This window comes from Necator americanus, chromosome X, assembly GCF_031761385.1.
Source record: "Necator americanus strain Aroian chromosome X, whole genome shotgun sequence".
Classification (NCBI taxonomy): Eukaryota; Metazoa; Nematoda; class Chromadorea; order Rhabditida; family Ancylostomatidae; genus Necator; species Necator americanus.
Genome location: NC_087376.1, coordinates 10,766,986 through 10,791,189, shown reverse-complemented (window position 1 = coordinate 10,791,189; position 24,204 = coordinate 10,766,986). Strand labels below are relative to the sequence as shown.

At 41.2% G+C, this 24,204-nt stretch overlaps 4 protein-coding genes across 5 annotated transcripts in view; 3 read left to right on the top strand and 1 right to left on the bottom strand.

Moving 5' to 3' along the window:
- The window catches only part of RB195_022241 (uncharacterized protein), a gene marked incomplete at both ends in the record, with an annotated part of 30,111 nt that extends 8,387 nt beyond the window's left edge, over positions 1 to 21,724 (top strand). Inside the window, 7 exons of one of the 2 annotated variants that reach the window (XM_064209300.1) lie at positions 6,204 to 6,314; positions 9,207 to 9,287; positions 15,644 to 15,742; positions 16,160 to 16,300; positions 16,352 to 16,441; positions 16,683 to 16,744; positions 21,550 to 21,724. In XM_064209300.1, coding sequence (XP_064065181.1) covers positions 6,204 to 6,314; positions 9,207 to 9,287; positions 15,644 to 15,742; positions 16,160 to 16,300; positions 16,352 to 16,441; positions 16,683 to 16,744; positions 21,550 to 21,724 — 759 coding nt within the window. Of the gene's footprint in view, positions 1 to 6,203; positions 6,315 to 9,206; positions 9,288 to 15,643; positions 15,743 to 16,159; positions 16,301 to 16,351; positions 16,442 to 16,682; positions 16,745 to 17,743; positions 17,837 to 21,549 lie in introns of those variants that run through there. The other variant, XM_013447844.2, reaches the window with a different exon arrangement.
- On the top strand, positions 920 to 1,560 carry RB195_022244 (uncharacterized protein; the record flags this gene model as incomplete). The annotated part of the gene is made up of 3 exons (XM_064209303.1): positions 920 to 980; positions 1,087 to 1,168; positions 1,323 to 1,560. The coding sequence occupies 3 exons, from the start codon at positions 920 to 922 to the stop codon at positions 1,558 to 1,560; spliced, it is 381 nt and encodes a 126-aa protein (XP_064065184.1).
- On the top strand, positions 2,685 to 3,008 carry RB195_022243 (uncharacterized protein; the record flags this gene model as incomplete). The annotated part of the gene is made up of 2 exons (XM_064209302.1): positions 2,685 to 2,801; positions 2,853 to 3,008. 2 exons carry the CDS (start codon positions 2,685 to 2,687, stop codon positions 3,006 to 3,008), a joined length of 273 nt encoding a protein of 90 aa, XP_064065183.1.
- On the bottom strand, positions 13,556 to 13,825 carry RB195_022242 (uncharacterized protein; the record flags this gene model as incomplete). The annotated part of the gene is made up of 1 exon (XM_064209301.1): positions 13,556 to 13,825. One exon carries the CDS (start codon positions 13,823 to 13,825, stop codon positions 13,556 to 13,558), a length of 270 nt encoding a protein of 89 aa, XP_064065182.1.
- Positions 21,725 to 24,204: the final 2,480 nt, after the last annotated feature.

The following is a 24,204-nucleotide window of genomic DNA, read 5'->3' as shown; positions in this document are numbered from 1 at the left end:
AGACTTCCAACTCAGTTTTTCTCGTATGCCATTTTCTAAATCATTTCCTTCGTATTTTTCTTTGGACGGTAAAATTTACTTCTCAACCCATATTCGCTCATTCCGTTCTCAGTGTCGTTGAGCAAATTTAGATTTTGAACTCGCATTTAAGCTTACATTCTGCTGCAGGAAGCTCCGCCCTTTGGACCAGTGCTAACGCGCCGCGAAATTCAAAATGGTATAGTGAGTAACCAAAGTCAGGTCAGAACGACCTGAATCACGAGTGTAGTTGCGATGCATTTGCGTACGCGCTCGAAAAGGTGCGGTGGAGGTAGCAGCTCGAACCGAGGTGGGACCGTCGCAAACTGCAGCGATGAGTGTTGCCAGCGAAGGTTCTACCACGCTCCTAGCCGCTAGAGATTCATTGTAACAGGTGTTGTGGGTTCCTCATGACACATCCTTCATAAGCCATTGGACCAGACATCCGTTCAATGTTTCACATTTCCTACCTAGGTGTTTCCGATCCAAAGTGAGCATCCAGTGTAGTCGCTAAGTTGGTGATTAAAAAACTAAGGTTGAAGTTTGTCTGTCTAGTTGTGGAGAGATTTGATCGTTTGAGTTGTGAATTGAATCGTCCGTTTCAGGCCCTGAAGAAGACGATTTTGCAGAAAAGTTAGCCAATAAAATTATATAACAACCTCGTGTACAACTAATTAAAAATCAATAGGACATTTTATTATGCCGTGGTTCAATGAAGGTCGAACTTTTCAAAGTTTCACATTTTGTTCCAATATTCGTGTCATGTGAGATTACGCTACATATTATTATTACATTGATTATTACACGCAAAAACCCCAAACTGCACTTTTGATTTGAGCTGAAAGTGATGTTAAATGGGCAATTGTAAAATAGCAGAAATGTAAATATAGCATTTACTAGAATGAATTTATGTATCCTATGTCACGGACCTCCGTTATTAGAGGAATCACAACCGGTTAACTGTGAGGCTAAGTGGCGTGGTGGCGTAGGCTCCCTAGTTAGCGGATAAGTGGCCAATTGCGGACCAAAACCCACCTTGTGGCTGTTCTAAGACGTAGGTGAATTCAGGGGACGAACTCTCTGATGTGCTAGGACTCACCATAAGATCGTTGTATCCCTCACGTTGGTCCGGTCAAAAGTCCGCAATCAGGTGATGGGAGAGGTGAAAAGGAGGCAATTTGGAGTCGCCTCCAACAAGCAAGCTCTTCTGCCTTTTCGGAAGGATGTCACATCCTCCCACAATATTTGTAGGACTAGAGCCCTGCAACCTGCACATTGGTTTTAAAATTTAAAGCACGTTATAGTAGTAAGAAAGAGGCTTTTGACTCCGGAGGAAAGCCTGGTACGGTAGTACTAGGAAAGACAGGGTTGCAGGAGTCATCTAGGCTGCCGAAACGGAAAAGAATTAGGATGACTATCTGTACTTACAATGCACATGTGCTCGCATCGGAAGCGGTCATTGAAGATGATCTGATGATGCAAGCCGGAAAGATTAAGTGCGACGTCATCGGGCTCACCATGCGAGACGACGCCACTCAGTGAACGACGCATGAAACGGATGAGATTTGGATCAACACTAACTCTGACTGACTCTACTTCGTTGCCTAAAAACTTCACAGGGGAATCCACAGCCTTTAATGAAATGAACAAGGAGAGGGGCTTTCCTAGTTTATAAAGAGTAACGGTTAACACCATTCATGGGAACTCACAATTCCCGAAGCCTTCCTCTCTACGCTGGAAGTGGGAGTCACCCGGTAGAGGTACTGAAATGAAATAATGGCAATAAAATTTTTTGAATAACGGATGTCGTTTTTGTACCAAAATTCTATGCGGGACCGGACCATCACTTCCTTCGAAGATTTCCCTCCGGAGAGGAAAGCCGCAAAATTTGCAAAGCGAAGTCCTAGAACCATCATTGACTGGCACCTCTTCATTACGCTAGCCAGCATTTGGGAAGATATCACAATAGACAAGATCGATGACGAATATGACCGGCTTGTAGAACATCTTCACGACTGTGCGTGAATAGAAAGTCAAAAAACCATCAAGACACGGTCATCCCCAGCAATTCCGGAGCTAATACGCCGGCGTGGAGTTGCACGAGTTGCAGAGAGCCGTGACCTTACGTCCAAGCTTGCCGTGCTTTGCAGAGAAGGGATATGAAGACTTCAAAGAGAAGAGGACCAGGGTTGACTGAAGCAGAGGCTTGCGGAAGCATTCCCTACTGCCATCGGAATTTCACCAATTGTAAAACAGAAATAACAGCTCTGTGGAACTTAGATTGAGCAATTACAGTATCGAGAAAATCATCGACGACTTCGAGTCAGATCTCCTCGCCAGCCCCGTTCATTTGCCTTCTCATCGTCTGAGAGAAAATGGACATGTCATCTCGGGGGTCCTCCCATCCGAAGTCCGGCTCCAATCATATCAGTGAAGAATCGTATTTCACCCGGTCCCGACAAAATCAAGACTAAACATCTAGAGAACTCACCACTAGTCCTCATCAACCAGCAAAATAAGGTGGACTGGACACATGATGCGTTTCGACGACAACTATTGGACTAGAGCCATGAGCGACTGAGTTCCACACGATATTAAGCGCACTAGAAGAAGACGGCTGACCATATGGTCAGATTTCTCCACGAAGTCCTTCAAAGAAAATTTTTATGTTCTTTGTTTCCCCGCGAAAGGAGAAACAACTGGGCGATTTTGGCACGCAATTGGGACAAATGGAGAAATTGCTGGTGACCGCTCGACCAGTTCGAAGATCTACGGGAAGCAAGGTGATGATGAGCTCACTTGTGATCGGCCAGAGAACGACTTGATGGTATTAGGACGACATCAATGGGTATTTTTCGCATGATGATGTGGTCGACGACGAAGTTGAACAGGAAGGGTCGGCCACATCCACTACGTGTCTTGCTCCACTATTCGCTGCCAGCGGTCAGGCGCATGTCGCTGCTGTACGAATCGCAGCTGTTGCCCCGTGACTGATGTTGTCAATTGAGCGTACGAAGTTCCCCGGAATGTTAATAGCTCAAAGAGTCTTGGGAAGACGACCAGGATGAGGGGAGTTGAAACAGGTTCAAAGTTGAGAAAATATAACTGCCTAGGTTTTGAGTACCGCTGCCATATTTTGATCATTCTTATTCGTTGACTGGACAGGGCGAAAGTCCGCTTGTCCATTACGGATGCTAGCGTCGCAGTGTTTGATAAGCTAATCCAAAATCTTGTACGTTACACGCAGCAGTGATTATCGTCAGTAGTTCCTGGGTAGAACAACACCTTGTGGGGGGGGGGGAATTATGATAGCCTTTGTCGAGCACTCAGGTTCCTTTTGTAAATCTATATTGAACGGATGATCTTCGTGATCTCATGGATAACACGATCAAGGAGAGGTTTCAGCATTCTCGCGCTATTTCTATTCCGCCGGACTTTACATCTTTTGTTTCTTGGACATAGACCAGGATTTCCGACTAGGTCGGTGGTTTCTCGCTGAATATAGTGTATGTCGATCGTTGGCCGCTTCATAACGAAATTGAAATGTTGGCTCCAGATTAGCAGAGTTGCCTCACCGGCAGCGACTTCGTTGGTATTCTTGAGGGCAGGTGAACACCTCTTCATTTTGCCGTTATGTTGTTTTAGTAGAGCACAAGTTGTTCCTGCTTTCTTGTCTTCACGTGCACTTCACTACTCCCTACAGAAAGTACGTACCAAAAAAAGCGAAAACTCAAAAGAACGATAGTTCGCTATCTTGAAGACTATAATTTGTGACTCATAGTTCCTTGAAATCTAGGAGTGCAACTGTTTGTTTGCGACCTTTCGATTTCGGAGCGTAAAAAATATTTTCCGCAGAAGTACTGTGTTACTGAAAAGATATAGTAACTTGATATATGAAGTCTTACTCGGCGTCCAGTTTCTTTTTTTTTTGTGTTTTCCTTCTAACAATTTCTTTAAGGGCAACGTGCCATGAAATTTTTGTTGTTTTGATCTCTTGTGGACAGTATAGAGTTCGTGTTTAAATTGCGAGTGTGTGCGTGGCAACGCTCAACTCCCTTAATTGTTTTGAAAAGCGGCGTGGGAAACGCCTTAGTTCCTACGAGACACGGGTAAGACACGCTGCCTGTATACACGTTCATGATCGGGCGGTCGAATGTCAGTGAAGCTTTTCTGCACCCTCGTCAAAGAAGACTAATGAATATGCTTCTGAAGGACTTGGAGCGTGTACAGAGGTACCGTGTCCTTTCCGCACCTCTTCCTGTATCCCGCAGTCAAATTCAAGCTATACTCGTTGGTAATGAGCAGAGCGACACAGCTCTGCTAGATCGTACGCAGAAGACATTAAACAAAAAGATACTTTTGTCATGTTTGTATTGATGGGAATCTAATTTGTAAACCATTATCGTTTTGCCGATACAGTGAGCATAAGGGAAGAAACATTGTTTACACCTACAGGCCGGAAGGTGTCAGCGTGTAGGCAATGGACAACAGAAACTATAACTCCCAATATTTCTGCAGGGCAGATTGAGATGCAGGATGAGGTTAAGAAACAATCTTGAGGCAGATAAAATAGTGGTTGAGAGGAAACTGATTCTTTCTTTCTTTCTCTCTCTCTCTCTCTCTCTCTCTCTCTAGTTATACTATTCAATGTCATGGCTGGGCTGAAGATAACTTTCAAAAAGTCTGAATACCAGTTCAACAGCGTCAGTAGCACTTTACACCGTTTTCGACGAGCGCGAATTCAAACTCCAGATCTTCTTTTGTCACTCAAAAAAGAACCTCGTGCCAATGTCATTCTGGCAAGGTCGCAGTGTAACACTGGTTTTGGCAATGGACAGGTAGGGAATGGTCCAATAATTAATGACTGGACCTGCTGTAGCTCTAATTTCTGCGCGTTAGTCGAAGAGCTCATAATGCGCAGCGGTAGTTGAGCGGGTATTTATGAACAAGAGATTTCGCATAACTAATCGCGGCCATTCTAAGGTTAATTAAACTGCTTAAGACCATGGAAAGTACGTTATATCATATATTATAGTTATAAGTTCATGTCGCCTAACATTCACGTATACATATGAGCCCACATATGTAAAAGAAGTATACTCAAAAGTCAAAGCGTCAACAAACGCTACTATGTGATTCAACACCAGACTGTGACTGCAGTCGCCCAAGAGAAAAGAGATGGTGAAACAGCGGATGCTCAGCAAATTACAGGTCTACACGATGACCACTGCCGCTTGACTTACTAAATAATCCATTTGTTTCTTGCAAAAACATTTCATCTCTAGCCAGAAATTGTGGTTTTCAAACAACTTTGCGCTTAAAAAATGCAGTAAAGTGAAATATATGTGTACTATTTACTGTATTTGCCACACAGTCTTGCTTTTCTTATTCTCGTTGAAAACTTTTCTCTCATCTGATGAAAGCGACGGAAAGTAATTTGAAGCAACTTTTTTCATTTGGAAATCGCCGATGCGCATGACCAGTTCTGAATGTTGTTTTTCTGTGAACCCATTTCCGCTTAATTTGTCGAGGACTTAGATTTGGCACTGAAGTCATAAGTTCATGAAAGGAACTACCTCAATTCTTCATATGTTAAATTTCTTTCTTTTCTTTTGTTGTTTCTTGTTCTTTCTTTTCTTCATATCGCATTAGCTGCCACCGCTAGAAAGTAGTACATGAGGGCTATTTCAATTTCCCATTAAAGTCGTAAAAGAAATAAATTCAACTCTGGGAATTTGCTACGTCTGAAAAGTTTGTAGTGGAGCAATGATCCTCCGAATAAAATAGAAATCGTAGTTCTATAGATAATAAACAAAAGCACAAACGAGATATAAGACGCAACACATAAACTCTGAAGTGGTTAGACATGTTCTAATCAAAAATGACACATGTAGCCTTTCTAAACAACAGATAACATTCTACTTTCGGTCTTATTCAGGAGCGGTGTTCGAGGTTTCTGCTCGACTTTAGCGCACACGAAACAAAAGTAGTCGACGTAAAGGAGTTGTATCGGTGGTACACACCACGTTCTCGGTGAAAACATGCACTGGTCGCTGGGTTCCCACAGCCCATCATGTTTCTGCTTGGCTCTTCGAGTAACAGTGCATAGTTAGCATGTTGTGTAACTTCGAAAGGACAAAACTGCGTATTGTTTCTCATCTTAACTCTTGCAAACTTTCTTTCAGCAAACGAGTCTAGTTCAAGTATTTCGTCGTTCTAGCCGAAATCAACCCGTACCTTGCGATCAAGCCTATAACTGGGAGGAGACAGTTTGCTTAAACCTCGTGCTACAGCAGGTTCCAACGATTTCTTAATTGTTATGATTCATTACTTACTTGGCTCTATTCGACAACATGTACTCCAAAATGAAAACTTCAATCGATTGCGTAGTGAGGCGACTTGAGATGCTGGTCTCGCATTTGGGTTCGTTTCACACTGAAAATGTTTTTTTAAAGGTCATGATGGGAATGCGGTTGGGTATAGTATGTCCCGACCTCAGTCTTCATGTATTTTGAATAAGGGGATTGTTTGCGTTTGATCAAGTAACGTCCGTTTTGCACAGAAATGGCATTTTGAGGGGACAATGTTTGTTTTCTTTCATGTTCGGTTCTTAGATTAGCTAATGCTTATTAAAATAATCTCACAGTGTTGGACCTAAATACACAACCTCAGTGGAAGAACCAGATGGGGAGAAGTTTAGATGCATCTGCTTTTACTACTCTCTTCCATTACTCGTATCTAAACTTACACCCGGCTGCGAAAGGCTCCGCCCCTTGGACCAGTGCTGACCCACCGCGGAATTCAAAATGGTACACCGAGTGACTACTTCCTCTGTTGCTTCAGAGGAGTAAGCCTAGAGGAGGATAGAAAATGAGTGCCTTACGTTGTTTCACGTATTCTTACCTCAAAACAAACGGGGAGAATATCACAATAAACAATCCAAGAAAGAAAGGAAGTATGATCTCCGAGTTTCAAACTGAGTAAGGGATGAGATCGGAACTTAGGCTTTTCGATCCTTATCTTGCAGCTGAGAAAGATTACTTCAGGAAGATTACTTGTCCAGTTTTCTTCTCGTTTTTTTCATTTGTTCTTACATTGATCTATTTATTTATTATTATCATTTGCCTAATTCGAATTCTCATTCTCTTTCTCGTTTATTACATCCCTGTTTTACTTGATTTGTTATTTCATTCTATTTGTTTTTTACAGGCGAACTTCTTTCAACATAATTAAGTTCACTACCGTTTCCACTTGATTCCCACAGTATCAAGTATTGACACAGTACTTGGAAACCCGCTGTTAACCTCGCTATTGTTCTAGCTTTTCTAGTAACAGGAGAAGAAACGACGTTACGTTCTTCACGTTTTTGTCAATTTTTCTCATTACGTAATAGCATCACCGGAGCCGAAGAACCATAATAGCTTTGATTTGATTCCAAGTCTTTTTTTTACCAGAGCTTTGAGGTTGGGAACTAAATTCAGAAGTAAAATTCAGAAGAACAAATGAGTTGCCATACTTTCGCGCAGACGAAAAACGGAAATTAAATTAAACTTTAGGATTCAGCGCTTAGAAAACTATTTATTGTCGGCAAATTTCGCACGTTTACTTCCTACAAAAAGCGCTAGCCCTAACTTTGAATATGAAGAGGGTTTGCTTTCTCTTTCTTTCTCCAAATTTGGTTGAATAATAGCAGAAAACTGCTCTTCTGAAGGAAAAATCGTGAAACCAAGTCCAAAGACACAAAAAACAAATTTGATTGAAAATATTTAGAAGTCAAAACTTCAATTAAAGTCTGAAAACGCCACCTTAGCTTTGTCATGGATCGCACTGGAATTCTTTCATACTTCTTTCATTATCTCGTACCAATTTTGGAGCTGTACAATCCAGGATGTTTTGTAGACAAAGTACTCTCTACAGTTAAAAAAGGGTACTGAAACAGGATCTTTACTTCCATTTGAAAAACCACCATTTTTCCATGCGAATTGTTCTCTTTCAGCTACAATGTTCTTGTCATATTAATATGATTTAAGTGCCGATTATCATTTAGTAAGCATTCCCTAGCCAGGTTAAAACCCTTGTTACGTGCTGAGAAGTAAAGACAAAATGAAAAAAGGAGAGTAACGTTGAGAAGAAAAAGTGAAAAACAGGAACAAAACAGGAATGGATGAAAGAACAGTGAGACATACGAAAATGAAACAAACATGAATGAAGTAAACGAGTGGTACAAAGCAGTTGTAGCTTGTACCACTCGTTTACTTAATTCATTTTTGTTTCATTTGGGTGAGAAGTAAATTCGTGGTATAAAACATACTGCAAGAATAAAAAAAAGTTGGAACCATAAGTTTTTCAGAGGAGACAAAAAGAATAACGTAGACATAAAACCAAGAAAAGGCACATAAATAAAGACAAAAAGAAAAAATAAAAAATAAAATAAAAGACAGACAAACGAGACAAAATAGTCATACCAAGCAAGACAAGGGAATAAGACAAAACAATAAGACAGTAGAGCGGGAAAAGTAGAACGTAGAAACAAGACAAGTAGGATAGAGGTGAGGAAAAAGATGGAAGGAAATAAAAATACAAATCAAATAAAGAAAGCAATGTATGAGCAAATGGAAAAACGAGAAGAAAACTGGACAGAGGAAGAGTAAAAGATGATAGCTATTGATTTACCTGAAGTAATCTTTCTCAACTGCATGATAAGGATCAAAAACCTTAAATTCCAGTTCCATCCCTTACTCAGTTTGAATCTCGGAGAACATACTTCCTTTCTTTCTTGGATTAAGGTTTATTTATTTATTTTTTTATTTATTGGTTTTTATATTCTCCTCGTTTTTTTAAGGTAAGAGTACGTGAAATACCGTAAGGCACTCATTTCCTACCTTTCTCTAGGCTTACTCCTCTGAAGCAACAGAGGAAGTAGTTACTCGGTGTACCATTTTGAATTTCGCGGTGCGTAAGTGTAACTTTAGATACGAGTTTCTATTATCTTGTGTATTTCTGGGCAACATGACGTAACCGAAATGGGTGTCATATTCATCATCAACACCTCATGTCGCCGCAGTGGACAAGATTTGGGTTGGAAATTATTTCGTTGAGATTTTTTTGTTGGAACAAATCATAGATTAATTGTGTGCCAAGTAGATCTACGCAAAGATCACATGTTGTAAAAATTGCGGACTTTGCAGCTGGACTTCTTCGTGACGTGCGCTGTTTGCACCAAGACGAGTCCTCAAAACCTCCAGATAATCCGCAAAAATTGTCGAAAGGTATAGATAACAATTTTGAAACGGTTTCTCTGCAGATCAGTATCAGGATGTTGCATAAATGATGGATATAATCTAGCTCGTTGGCTCTCTAGTTCACTCCTGCTTATTCCAAGCAACACTCTGCTTGTGTGCCACAAAAGCTCGTTTTCGGAAAATGATCTTTGCCGTAATATTCAATAAGCAGCGCGCTCCTACCCAGTATAGTAGTGTCAGAACGACATGAAGCAGGCGCGCAATTGCATATACGGCTTCTCTCGAGGAGCGGAACGGCTAGGAGTGTGGTACAACCCTTGTTGGCACCATCCATCGCTGCACTTTGCGATAGTCCCAACTCGGTTCCAGCTGCTGCCTCCACCGCGCTGTTCCGAGCGCGTACGCAAATGCACCGCAGCAACGCTCCTGATAAATGTCGTTTTGACCCGACTATATATAATCCTAAAACGTTTTTTTTTGCTTGCCTTTCATAAAGCGTAACAGACGATATTTGCTGGTCTTAAAACAGTGTGGAAGTTACAGAAGTGTCGTCAACAATTTTTGAAAAAAAGGAACTAATTTGCAGTTGAATTTACGACATTTACTGTTTTCCTGCTGTCATTCTGTCACTCGTGATGCGAAAAGGCTCACCAGCTTCTTTCGTAATTTATCTAGTATAATGCCAATCATGCAGAGAGTAGTATATCAAGTTACTTGATGACCATCTTATGTTCCATTAGAGCACATTTATAATATATGGCGCTGAAAATTGGAATGCATCGATGTGTGTTGAAGTTCGTTGTCTACAACGTCCATGACGAAAACGCTCTTTCTGTTACAATTGTCAGAACGCGAAATTGTGGGTAAGAATGCAAAATGAAGAGACAGCAGATATCACAGACGAATGAGCTGCCCCTTTATCAACGTTTCTCTTTTTTTTCTGATCCTTGCGGTCGTATGCAGTTGACACCTTCATTTCCATTAGAATTTTTGTCGCACATTATTTTGGTTTGTCATCCCTGCAATACACGGCTACTGTAATAAGCTTGTGGTTGAGGCATAATCTTTCTTACTTTCCCTTTATCTGTCTATCTTTTTCTCCTTTAATTTGATTAGCTAGTAGGTTGTTATTGGACAAAAGTGTAGTCACCACTGCTTCATATTAATAGAATGTTGGACTACGATTATGGAGAAAATGTTCTATACTGCAATCTTGAAAAGGGGCAAATTTCTGAAAATTGCGCAGAATACGCCATTATCCTGTTTTGTTGTTTGTGCTTACTCACTGGTAGCTTTAACTGTAGAGAAATAAAATTAACGGCTAAGGTCAAGCGTGTAGTTGGGGAGAAAAACCTCTGAAAACGACCCCCCACCCCCAAAGATTCTTAAAACGAACTTATCATCTCTTTATTTCTGGTATAGCCGCTAATGCAGCAATCAAAAACTAAATAGAATTAAAGAAACAAATCAATAAAAAAGTTAAAATAATATAATGTAATAAGATAATTACAATAAATAGTACTATAATGAATATCAATATATAGTGTTGCAAGTAAAGTAAAAATGTATGGTATAATATAGACACCACAGATAGCTCATTGCAATAATTAGAAGTGTCAGCACATATGGGCACCCATAAGTTGAAAGTAATAAGAAGTTCTCAGCGTATACTCGATGGAACAATTCTTCTTTTGACACGTTTTAAAACCATTTTCACACTATTTCCTCCAATTTATGAACATTTTTACTTGTTGATAATGGAAACGAAAGGTTGAGACTTCGATCCTCTCCGGGATTTTCTTCGTTTTGGCAAAGTGGAAAAACAAAGCCGATGCAAAACGGTTTCTAAGAACATTTTCACACTATTTCATGCTTTCTACTCGCATTTTCACTCATTAACGGTGATTATGGACGGTGAATAGTTTGTTTCCGTTAGTTTTTTTTAGAATGTTGATTTTTGCAGAACGTGCATTACTGCTGGACTGGTCGGATTTTGCTAGATTGAAGTAAACATGAATAATGGAATGCAGAAAAGGCGGAAAAGGGCAAAAAAGAATGCGTTTCGTAGAGGAAAATTCGCACTGTGAAACATTAAAATTGCCTTTTTCGACACCCTCTGCTTTTTTTGAAAGCTAGTTGAGAAAAAGTTGGGAGTTTTAGCGAATTGTTCAACTCTAAAAGGATAAAGTCACTGGGGTACCAATCCACTTGGGATGCGCCAAAGCGTTCTACTGCAATTCGCAATTGTTGACGTTTTTGGAACGCGTGCTGTTCTATACAATGACTTGCGAGGGGCAGCCATAATCAATTCAGTGCTTTTATCCTCCCAAACAAGTATGCTACCAATTTATCAACACCGGAGTGATGAAAGGTTTGGTTTATGCTAGCGCGGCTTCGAACCGTCGACCGCGTGGTTACAACGTACCTTTTCTAACCAACTGCCACATCCACCCCATTTTTCAACTTTTTTCAACTAATTTTGAGGGAATGAAAACAACTTGGAAAAAATGACAGTAAATTCTAATAGCAAAGTCCTCTATGACATATGTAACATACCGTATTGGATTTTGTAGAATAAGAGCTGAGTTACTGGGCTTTGTTCATAGTTATACAGGCTTTGACGCGGAGCCGAAAATTTGGAATTTCGCACTTTTTCTCCTTGCAGGACTTCACTAGTAAGGTTGGAAATTCGGTGCCATATTTTCATAGAGCATCAAGGAAAACCCTTATCTGCAAATTTTGATCTCTGTTCTGATTCGTTCAAAAGCTAGTCAGGAAAAATTCGAAAATTAGGAAACGTTTAGCATTCAAATAAAGTAAGAATTAAAAGCACCAAACATTGCTTAAATATAAACAAAATCCGGCTCTACAACAGCACAAAACTATATTGCAAGGAATTTACTTTGATCGCCGTTATTCAGAAAGTCGTGGATCTTACTTTGCTCTAACTTTCCTCTATTTCCGGTTATGGGTTTCCTTTTTTCCGCCTAATAATAGCATCGAAACTGTTTTTTTTTCGAGTGATAATAGGAAAATTCATTATTGTTGGATACGAAATGCGCACTGTAAACTTTTAACGCAAAATGCAAAAGTCTTACTTCTTTAGTAGATTGATCCCTGACCGTTCCAGTAAAAACATCGCTATAACACTCGCTGGGCTCTTCAACAGAGTACGGATTAGCTAATTAATAAATGACCTTATCAAACCTTTCCTGTACTGTCGTTACATTGATAACTGTGCATTATATGTCCCGTTCAAGATGAGATGGACACTTGGACTTGTTTCAAGCTTCTAAACCAACAATCCTCTTACATAAGGTTTACACAGGAAACATCCAAAGAAAATTGGCTGTCCTTCCTTAACGTGGAAATACAGTAGTCCAGCTGTGAGTGGAAGGCACGATGGTCTCGAAAACCTAGTAGTAGTAGTAAGAACATTAGTTCACTGTCTTTCCGCTCATCCATGGAAAACCAAGAAATCGGTCACTCGGAACATGTTTAGGACAGCCGTAAGGGTGACATCTGATGTCCAGGAGCGGATCGATGGTGAATGGAAGACATAGGCGTCCAGGAGCGGTTAACCTAGTGCAGCGGATCGCAACTTCTAATGTTTACATTGATAATGCTCCGTGAAACGGAATGTGTTATCGCATTTGCCTGACTCCAAGCCTAGTAATATGTTCATTCGGTAAGGCAGGCGACTGCATGATCTCTGGTGTAGTGTGTAGTCTATTTAATTTCATGCAAAACATGTGGCGAACAATGTATTGGCGAAACAGGGCGACCTGTTTGTGTTCTTATTGAAGGACAGACGACTAGATGGGATGAAACATTCAAACGCAGCAACCCCATTTCGGAACTCATCGCAGAAAATGCCATGAAAATGCTCCTTTTTGCATAGCTGCTACGATCCTATCGTACGAACCCGAAGTGTTGGCTCCCAGAACTTTGGAGGCAGTGGGGATGAACGCTGAAAGTCTAAAGATGAATAGAAAGGAAGAGTGGACGCTAAAAGTCCAAAAATCAATAGGAAAGAAGAGTACATAGCTGTGACCAACGAGCTGCCTCTGTATCAAGACCTTTGTGGGTTTTGATCTATGGGTTCATATGTGGGTCGCATCCTAATTAGTATTAGCGGAGCCATTTTATCACGCGTAGGTCCGTTAATATCACGGCATCGCGACTACATAGTTTTGGATGTAGCATCTTAGGGGATGATAACTTGTTCTGGATGAGGCATTTGAGAGGATATATTACAATCAGCCGGGACCCTCTCTACCGTTTTCCATCGTAACTTAAACGCCCTTCGTTTTGCTGCAGACAACTTGATTTTCCTTCACAGGAGAGAATCTCCTGTGAAGGAAAATCAAGTTGTCTGCAGCAAAACGAAGATGAAATAACTGCCGATGGTAAGTAACTAGTACCATAGTGTGATTGTAACTCTGATGCATTAGATCAGGAGTTTCCGGAGACAGGCGTCTCTTGGTGAAATAATACTCTTCACTATCCTCGTACAGTCGTGAAGATGCTGTAAGCCGATCATACTCGTCGTCGATGTTGTCCATTGTGACACCTTCCCTACACTCGACTAGCAAAGCCAGGAGGTCCCAGTCGATGAGGGTTCTGTGACTTCACTTTATGGATTTTGTGGCTTTCTCTTCTCTCCTCGTGAAGAAAAATCTTCCTCGGAGGAGGCGATGGTCCGATCCCGTATAGAACTTTGGCACAACAGCAACACCCATAAGGCAAAACCTTTTATTGACGATGCTGTGGTGATTTCCAGTACGCTGCCCTCCTTCTGGTGACTCTCACGTTTAAGTAAAGAGGAGGGCTTCTGGAATTACGAGTTCCCATGAGGTCTTAGTTGCCATGGTAATTCAGAATTTTTTCCTCCGTGGCTCAATTCATTGCAGGCTACCGATTTCGATGTGAAGTTGTTCAGACGCTCCTTCGGAGCCAATTTTGGCGTTGAAATAACTATCAATGACCTTGTAGAATGTATGATGTTCTCTTTATGACTTCTCTAAGTCCATATGGAAAGTTCGACTTTTTCGTAGCTTGACGTTGGAGCGTGAGCGGCGAAGATAGTCAGAACTGGCACTGAACCACATTCGGGTCGCGTATTGTTCAGAAGAATCGATGTTCTTTGCCATATTCGTGTTGACGAGGACACCAGCTCCAGCACCTCCTCAGTTGTCGCTTGTTTCTAAAAACAGTTCTTCCCAAATTTCATAAACGACGTTCATTGGGTGGCGTCCTCTCCTCTCAGTCAGCCCGATGACGTTGTACTTGATCTTCTCATTCTCTCATCTCATCTTCTCATGGCTCGCATCATTAGATCTTCAGCGGCCGCTTCTGATGCAAGCGTATCTGCATTGTGGGGACAGATCATCATCCTAGTCCTTTTCCGTTACAATAGTCTAGATGACTCCTGCAACCCCGTCTTTCCTGGCAGTAGGGTGCCAGGCTTTCCTCCGGACTCAGTAGACACTTTCTTACTACTGTAACATGCGTAAAATTTTAAAAACTATGGGCAGGTTGCAAGCCTCTGGTCCCATGAGTATTTGGGAGAACGTTGCGTGCTCCTGGAATGGACAGGTGGAGATCATTTGTTGGAGGCAACTCCAAACTGCCTCCTTTACACTTCCCAGACACTCGATCCTAAGGTTTTGGCTGGACCGACGCGCGGGATTCAGAGGTGTTATGATTCAGTCCTGGCACAGCAGAAAGAGAGAGTCCGTTCCCCGTATTCACCTTCGTCTCAGATCAGGCAGAAGGTCGCTTTCGTTCCGCGGATAGCCTCCTAGCTGACCTTGAAATGGACCACGTTGCCTTGCGACTAACTGGCTTGATCCCTGTAGTGAAGGAGATTCGTGAAAAAAGACAATCTACAAAATGGGGAATTGGGAATGCAGAGTAATCTGCACCAGTAGAATGAAACAACGTAGATTTCATGTAGTATGGCTTTGCAATTTTGTGGAGACACATCCGTATTTATGCAAAATTTGCTGTTTATATCTTTCCTACTTTTTTTTACCTAGGTGAGAGAAATAGTGCTCCAAAGTTAGTTGAATTTTTCCCAACTAGCTTTGAAGAGAATCAGAACATCTACAGAGATAGAAGTTTGCAGTTAAGCTTTGCGGATTTTCTTTTATGTTCCATCAACAACAGAAAAAAAACTTATTCACTTTGAAATATGTCGTGAGAGGAATTTTTCTACCTGAATCTTGTTCAGCCAGTCTAGGGTTCCCCACTTTTTTCCCAACTAACTTTTAAAAAAAACCACAAGTTTCAAAGAAATTCCATTATTTATGACGCACCCGATACAATAACGGCTGGACGATCTGCTACGATGTTCGCTTTCCACAAACATAGCTTTTGAGGTGTACCCTTCACCAAGCCGAAGGCGCATGGACAGCAAAGGAAGTAGCGAGGAAATAACGTATCCGAAACTCTACTTTGCTATAGACGCCTTCGAAGAGGTTGAGTAGAATCTACGTAAATTCATTATTAGGTTTCTTTGTTTTCTTTTTCATCGACTCAAACAGTGTGGCTCTTTGAAAAAGCTAACGATTCTACTTGCTTTTATTTTCTGAGGTTTATATATATATATTTGTAATATATTAATTATATTATATTATATATTCATATGTAAATATATATTTATATATATATTTATTGTAAATTTTTTCTTTTGTTTCCTTTCCAATACCAATGATTGATCTGGCTTATGTTCAACGTTCTAGAGGAATTGTATACGCTTTTGAATTCAATTTTCTTTCCTTTTTTCTTTCTTAGTCATCCATATGCACTCTTAGCTCACGGTACGTTGCTTTTTCACTTGATTGTCAATAAATTTATGCTGTGTGTATGATGTTTGTATTATTTGCTTTCTTAAGGTTTTCCAAGACATTGTTGTGAGGGATGGCGAGTGTGTTTGCGTTGAGTTAGTAGCACGTGATAGACAGAAGACAAGAGAGGCAGTTGTGTTCCTCGGTTCCATCAGATACGACATCTTGAAGCAGGTTTACGACGCTAAGGTAATAGCTGATCTTCTTTTCGTTTCACTCATAGTGCACCTATTGTTTGAGGCTTCATCAACATGGCATTGGGCTCAGAACCTGATGAAACAAAGTAGAAGACGACAAGAATTTGTGGGCATGCGTGGTCCGCACAAGAAAGTGAGTTTGTGTAGGTTTACCGCTTTGGTTTTTTACTACACTTCTATTTCCCCGTAGAATATGTTTGCACATACTCTGGATTAACAAAATTTCATAGATTGAGTTTTTTTTTTCAACGTACGCTTTTTTTTTGTTATCGTGGTGCAGAGACCCATTCTGTAAACAGATCCAGAACTCATTTTGAAGAACTAAAATAATGCTTCGCTATACGTAATCGAAATAAAAAACATGACATTTTGAGGTCGAGATTGTGGGTGCTTTGAGCTTTAGCGGCATCACAATCTGGGATAGTGCGTTTTTCAGGTGGGTTACGCCTATACGTGGTCGCAGATTATGGGGAAGAGAGTGATTCCGTCCATTTCTTTATAATTGCCGGGAGATGCGGCGCGTGCACAAGGCTGACGCGCTCCCGTCGGACTCGTTATAGAACATAGCGCCCCGAAACGCTCGAAGCCGCATCTTCTGGGCGGTTTTTTTACGGCAATAAGGAAGAAATGGACGGAACCACCCTCCTCCCAAAATCTACGACCCTGAATGCCGGTATATATACCATCATATGGAGTTACCGCATGCAGGCGAGTCGCGCCGCGCCTGGGTCGGGCGGGCAATGGTGTTGCTTGAGCGCAAGAAGCCTAGTTTGGGCGGGCAAGCGAAAACACTCCATACGTGCTTTCGACTCTTTTGGGTCGTACTTCGTTACATTGTTATAACCAGTTTGGCGTTTTTGTTTCAATTTTGCTATATTTGTCAATGTAATCTTGACGGCGCTCTGTGTCTTGTCAAAGACGCTGCATATTTTTGAAATGTTCAACTAAGTGACAAATGGCTTTCAAATTTGAAGAGCAGAAAAGCGTTTCAGGAGGTGATAATTCATCAATCGATCATCGTTCATCATTGGAAGTAGATAGCTGATACAGTCGTTGCCCTAAGATCTAAGCGTTAGCCTTAAAGAACCTATGACATATAAAGAAAAAAGGAAGACAGAGCTGGAACTACTACTGTTTCAAATTTACTGAACCTTCCAAACAAGCTTACCAGAAGTGAATCGCTAACTCATATCGTGTAGTATTTCCAAAGGAAAAACTGAAATGTCTTAACATGCAACAACTTTAATTCACACATTGACTCTGTCTTCACAAAGTTATAAACCTGAGGAAACCTTCTGTATTAAGTGGTGTAGCCATTATAAAGGCTGTTGTTTTACGAAATCTCAAGAAACAGGATATTTCGAGGTTCTATCACCTATTCTTCTTTTTAGCCTACCATAACATGGATTCTCGAAGACCAATGCTTAGGTTTTAGGGTCTCGACCAACTCAGCTATTCAATTCCAGTGATGACCCGTCGGTTGATAAGCTATCCCTTTCTCAAATGGAAAAGTGACACAGTACTTTAGCGACAAATGGCAAAGTCATATGTGACTCTAGGACGGTTCTTGTCCTGTATGAACTTTCTTGAATCCAAAAGTTCGGTTCAATTAGAATAAATCAACTAACCAGTCATGAATCAGTTATTAATTGTTATAACAATAATAGTGATAAACAGTTTGCGACGTGTTTACGTTTGCAAACGTCGTTAGTATTCAAAGGACATCATCTCGGAAGAGTTAACGAATAGAAATAATAACATAAAGTAAACATTCTTACTATCCTTCCGCTAACACCATTTGAAGAGCCGAAGTGGAACTCTCATCCAAATGTGTGGGAATTGCGCGCTCTAGCAACACCGTTGGCCGAACCAGGCGCGGCGCGGCTCGCCCGCGTGCGCTGTTCAAGAGTGAAGGGGTTCCCTTCGCCAACTGTACAGAAGTGGAGGGGGTCCTTTCACGTACCGCCCAAAAGTGAAGGGGTCAGAGCACCAGCTCCGACTATCGCATTTATGCCTCAAACATTGAATCGTGATCATACAGTTGTACGAATCGTCGCTACAGTGATTATTGTCTGTTTTTGCTGATGAGGATCTGACAGCATCTGCACATAGAACGTTTTAGTAGAGATCACATGTTTGGGTGTACTGTTGAGCCTCTGATTATCTGTGTTTTGAAGTTATTTTAAGTTTTCTTCCGTTCAAATTATCAGCTTTTTTTTTTATGAAGTTCTGTGGTACGTGATGGTTCGTTCTGCATTGTAATTACAAACTTGGACATTAATTGACTACTTGAGTGATTTTTTGTCCAGACAATGTGAGTTACTGGAAGGTGTGAAAATCCGGGATATTTGAGTGATTAAAATTAAAACACTGGGCATTTGCGAAGTATTCTTTGTTTTGGATGCTGGAATGTTTGTATAAAATTGTCAACTAGTGTATTCTGGTGATGTGATGACCTTCAAATCAGAACTGAAAGCGTTAGCAAACGCATATTCGACCTCTGGCTTCTCTTCATTTATCCAGCAACTGCAAGCAATGGCGTAACAAGCCCTGTAAGCCTTTAGAAAACCTTTTTCGTTACCTTTTACCGTTTGCTTTGCTCATATTGCATTTCTTAAGATCTTACTTCATAGAGATTTAATTTCTGTCCTTTCTTTTTGCGTAATTGTGGATTATTGGTATCTTTTCTTGTAATAGAAAGAAAACCTTTTCTCTAGCTTAGCAGCTTCTAATTCCAGGACTTCTCCTCAAAAACATCAGTTTGGAGGGTTTGATTTTTGCCTTATTTTGGTGTGACTGTGGATAGTCAGCCCTTTTCTGGAGCAGATTTTGGGCTTTTACCACGGCTCCTAGTGAAACCCGAACACACATTTGCACAAGAAAAATAAGATAGAAATTGAATCTCTAGAAATCAAGATCGCGGAAGGTTTTTACAGAAACTACTTAATTTTTTCGTGTACCATTATATTTTAAAAAATGATGAAAAACTATAAGAAGCAAGAAGAAAAGAGGTTAGGGGAAATTTCCATATACTATCATAGAGAGAGCTCAGTGCACACCATCATCGAGGATGTGTCGCGTCAACCCGTTACAACACGTTTTACACCCATTGTACACTCATGCATATAGTAAGTGCATTTTGTTTTCGTAGTAGTGTCAATAATCACGGCCCGCAGTAATTGCTTTGGTCAGTTGGTTCTGCGCGGGAGGCAACCCGTCGAGTTATGACATGGGGACGCTGAAATTGAAGACACTGTGACCGTATCGATACCGCGCAGCAACTGCTGTTTCTGATCTCGAAGGAAGCAGAAAGCTATGACGGAATGAATTATACGTATTAGCGAATTACACAGTGAAAAACGAAGAAAAGAGTAGCTTGCAAAGCAACGACCAAATAACAAGTAAGTGGACGCTGAAAACTCCCCGGATCTCTCTCTTTTTTGCTTTTTGTGGATTTTCAAGTAATACTGCACTAATATGACCAGGTAGTTTACCAAAGTTTTTTTTTGTTATATTGTTTTTTTGCTCCTAGACCTATCTAAAATCTTAGTTTGTAGAAACTAATTTGTCCCATTTTTTTTTTCGTGTAGTTGCGCATAGTTACCTTTCTTCTAGGACAGATTATCGTGGCTATTACTCTGATTTCAACGCTAGTCGTGCAGAAGCACAAGAGACGGGAATATTGAATCACTGAAAACTAGGTTTCAGAAGCGTCCCAGAAGCAAAAGGAACGAGTAATTGGAAAGGATTTCGCAACGACAACGTAATCACGCAATATTGCGAAAAAAATAATGAAAAACTATAAAAAGCAGAAAGAAAAGTCCCAATGGATTCGAATTTCACGAAAGATATGTAATTTGAACTTATAATGAAAAAAGAAACAAAAAAAAAAACGAAGACGGAGGAAATTACTGCTGACACATAGAAATACTTACGAGATTTGTTAAGTATGAAGTCTTCTTTTTCCATGCATCCGTAGCGAGCAGTCATTTATTTGGATTGTTTTCCTGACTCTCAGTCTTCGCAGTGTCCTCTTTCATCAAACATTCCGCTAGCAGAAATAGTTGGCATTGGCGTAGTCGTATCATTATATTTCTTCGTAGAGAGAATAGATGAGGTCAGTGGTGGTGCTAATGACTGAATGACTGCGAATAGTGCAATTGCCAATGACTGCAGCATTGTTCTGTTTTGTTTCTTAGGGCTACCTCAATTGTGACTAATATCCCGTTACCAATAGACTCTAAATTTTGACATGTAAAAAAAAAAAAAAAAAAAAAAAAAACAGAAAAGGACAACATGCGACAAAAAAATTTCGATAACTGCCAATACAGATCCAAACTTTTTTGTCGCATGTTGTCGTTTACGAATGAGAAGTTGTGGTTCAACGCCAGCTTTGACCAGTCTTCCTCGCTTAGGCTCCAATATCAAGCTACGAAGGAGAAGAAGTCGAAGCTTTCTAAGTGGACTTGGAAAAGTTCTACAGAGAAGTTCATACCTTCTACAAAGTCATGATTGGTGATTTCAACGCTAAAATTGGCCCCAGTAGAACACCTGAAGAACTTCACATCGGAACCCAAAAGCCTTCAATGGAATGAACAGGTAGAGAGGCTGCCCGGGTTTATAACGAGTAACGACTAAGAACATACATGAGAACTCGCAATTCTCGAAGCCTCCCTCTTTACGCTGGACGTGAGAGTCACTCGGTGAAGAATATCATAGTGAAATTGACCACAACATCGTCAGTAAAGGATTTTGCCTGAGGGATGTCGCTGTTGCATCAAAGTTTCATATGGGATCGGACCACCGCCTTCTTTGATGAGGATGTTTTTTTGACACTTCTTGAGTTGTATTGTAGCAAATTCACGACCAAAATTTCCCCATTCTACAATGATGCCATGACCGACGTGAAAAGAGAGGTTCGTCAGGACGATACAATCTCAACCAAAATAATCAGTCCCGCTCTCGAGAATACGATGTGAGGATTGGAATGGGATAACATGAGAGTGAAAGTTAAGTACCGGCATTTACACCATCTTCGTTCCACAGGTGACATAGTTCCGACAACATGAAATATCAATCAGGCGGAACGGGTGCTCGCCGAAAGTGATGGAACATATAAAAAGATCGGTTTTCAACTAAACCTAGACAAGACAATGTTTATGAGGAACGAATGGGTCTAGGATTCCCCATTCACGCACAACGGAACGATTATGTCCGAATGCACCTGCTACATTTATCTAGGTCGGGAAATAAACATGATGAACGACCTGACCTCCTGGTGAACGAGCTGGGCAGAAGGAAACGAGCGGCCTGGCGAGCATACAAGAGCATCGAGGATGTAGTGAAGAGGACTAAGAATATCAGGCTAAGAAAGAATGTGTTCACCTACTCAACACCACTGTTCTTCCTGCTTTGACCTACGCTCCAGAAACGTGGGCGTTTCGCAAGCAGAAGGAAAGTGCGATCGGCGTTATAGAACGCGTTATAGAACGCGGAATTTAAAAGGTGATGCTGGTGGTAACCCGTTCTACGCAAGTGAAATAGGGGATTTAAAGTTTACTTCTACGTCACTGATCGAAGATCAGAGACGCTGCCGTATATGCCAAAAATTAGATGGGCCGGGCAAGTCCTTCGAAGAGAAATATAACGCTCTTCGAGTCCCTCGCGGAAGTGGATGCCACTAGGCAACACTTGCGCGCGATCGAGACCAATGGAAGTACTACTGGTGCCCATTCGAGCAAATCAATGAACAACGAGTGTACAGGTGAGAGGTGAACTACCAAAAAGAAAGAACTATCTCCGAGGAGTTTATTGTGCTCCATGGAAACACTTTTAGACTCAACCACATACGGTTCGATTTATTCGTACGTCTTTGGCGTGTAATTCGACACTAATCCAGTGTTACACGAGTTCGGCGATAGAGTGAACAGTAAGAAGGCAGAATACGTTACTGTGGAGCAAATTATTTGCCTCTCCACTCGTCCACTATTTCGTCAAAACTGACCCGCTCGACTGATACTTGCTGTCTGCGCTGACAACTTAGCATTCTTCAGTGTGCCCCAAATTCTACTTAGGCCAAATTTTGTCGATTGCGTATTTTTCCTTTCGGTCAGTTAAACTCGCTTCGCTACGGGTTTATTACGAGCCCAATTCTAGAAGCGAACACAGCGCTTTTAATACAGGGTGCGGCAGAAAAAAACTCCCCCATTTGGGAAAATCTTTGTGGGGTCCTCCAAAGAGGTCCGTTCCTTCTTACTTTAAGATAAACAATAAAGTTTTCAGTCGTCACCATGCCGTGGTCGGGTATGTTAGTATGTTTGAGTGGGTGAGTAGTCTTGTTTAGGTGGGTAAGTTACGAATCTGTAACTGCGACAACAGAGAGCGTTTCGCACGCCGTTTCAATTACGTGCTAATGAGTGTTCCAAATCTAGAAGACTTGTTACAGCAGGATGGAGCTACATACAACAGTTCATACGGCACTTCGACTGCGCGAAATTTCGCGATGTCCTCGAGACGAGTGGTATCCTTACGCGAGGCAGTTCCCTGGGTCAACACCTTCGTCTGATTCAAGTGCCCGCGATATTTTTCTTTATGCGTACCTCTTGGAAGACGTTTTCAAACGCCGTCCCTGGTCCTTGGACCAACTATGTGAGCCATTCATGAAGAAATGGAAGGCATTCCGTCCGATGTCCTAGAGAAGTGATGGAAAACTTCTAAGAACGGCTTCAAATGGTATCAGAAGTCAAGGCAATCATTTCGACGGTAATTTCAATTCTTAATTATTAGAACTTTGAAACAAACAAAAGGTTTATCTCCATTTGTGGAAATGAAAAGTTTTGGTGATATCTTGTGCCACGTTTTTAGATTCCTCTGAAATTGGGAGTTATTTCTGCCTCTCCTTGCATTAGAGGCTCGCTAATTACAAGAAAAAAGAGAGGGCAATGTACCACTTGAGTTACCACATCAAATACCACAAAGATAATGAGCAACTTTGAATAAATGAACAGCGAAAAATACACTTTACACTCGCAATAAATTTCTTCGATACACCCTTCATGAACTGAAACCATCATCTGTAACCTCCATTTCTGTTGTTCTTCCATTTGCTCGAGCAGACGCCATGCTTTGTTCCGATCTTATGCAAAAGTTGTCCAGCGTCTTCTCTTCTTGCGAGGGAGGCATAGAATACCAACTTTTTCTTTGAAAAGTTACATTAAGAGATCTGACCTTTGGGCTCCTGTAGTGCGTTTTGAATCCCAGTCACCTATGGCTCTAGTACAATGGCTGTCGTTAAGAACATCATGTGTCAGGCCCATCAATTTTACCTTGAGCTGTTTTGTGCTGAACGTGCCTCGAAGCAGTGTACGACTCGGATCGAATTTCGAAAACCATCAAGGAATTGTTGAAAAGTACAAGGACTTTGAGGCTTGATTCGAATGAATGGCACATTAATCGGTTAGTAGCAAACACTAGCTGCAAAAAGCGTTGCAGGAGAATCTTTCGAAATATAGGCAGAAAAAGAAAAGCAGCACAAAACAGCTAGCAGTCTTGCTGAGCGAAGACGGGATCCGTATCTCTTCTCGTCGTGAGATGGAAATCATTACGGAGAGGTTCTACTCGAACCTTTTTCGTTCGTCAACTTGTGTGACAAGCCTGATCATCCCCACTGGGTAAGCTCCACCACGGATTCTTCCTTCGGAGGTGCGAGTCGAGGGTCTGGAGCAAGAAATCTGGCACAGCCCCCGGACCTGATTTTACATCAGTAGACTTTCTTCGGGCTGGTGGGCATCCACTTCATGTGATGTTAGTGGCACACATGACGTCTTACTTCCAAAAAGAAAGGTTCCCAGACCAACGGAAGACCTCGCGAACCGCTCCTATTCATAAGAAAAGCGA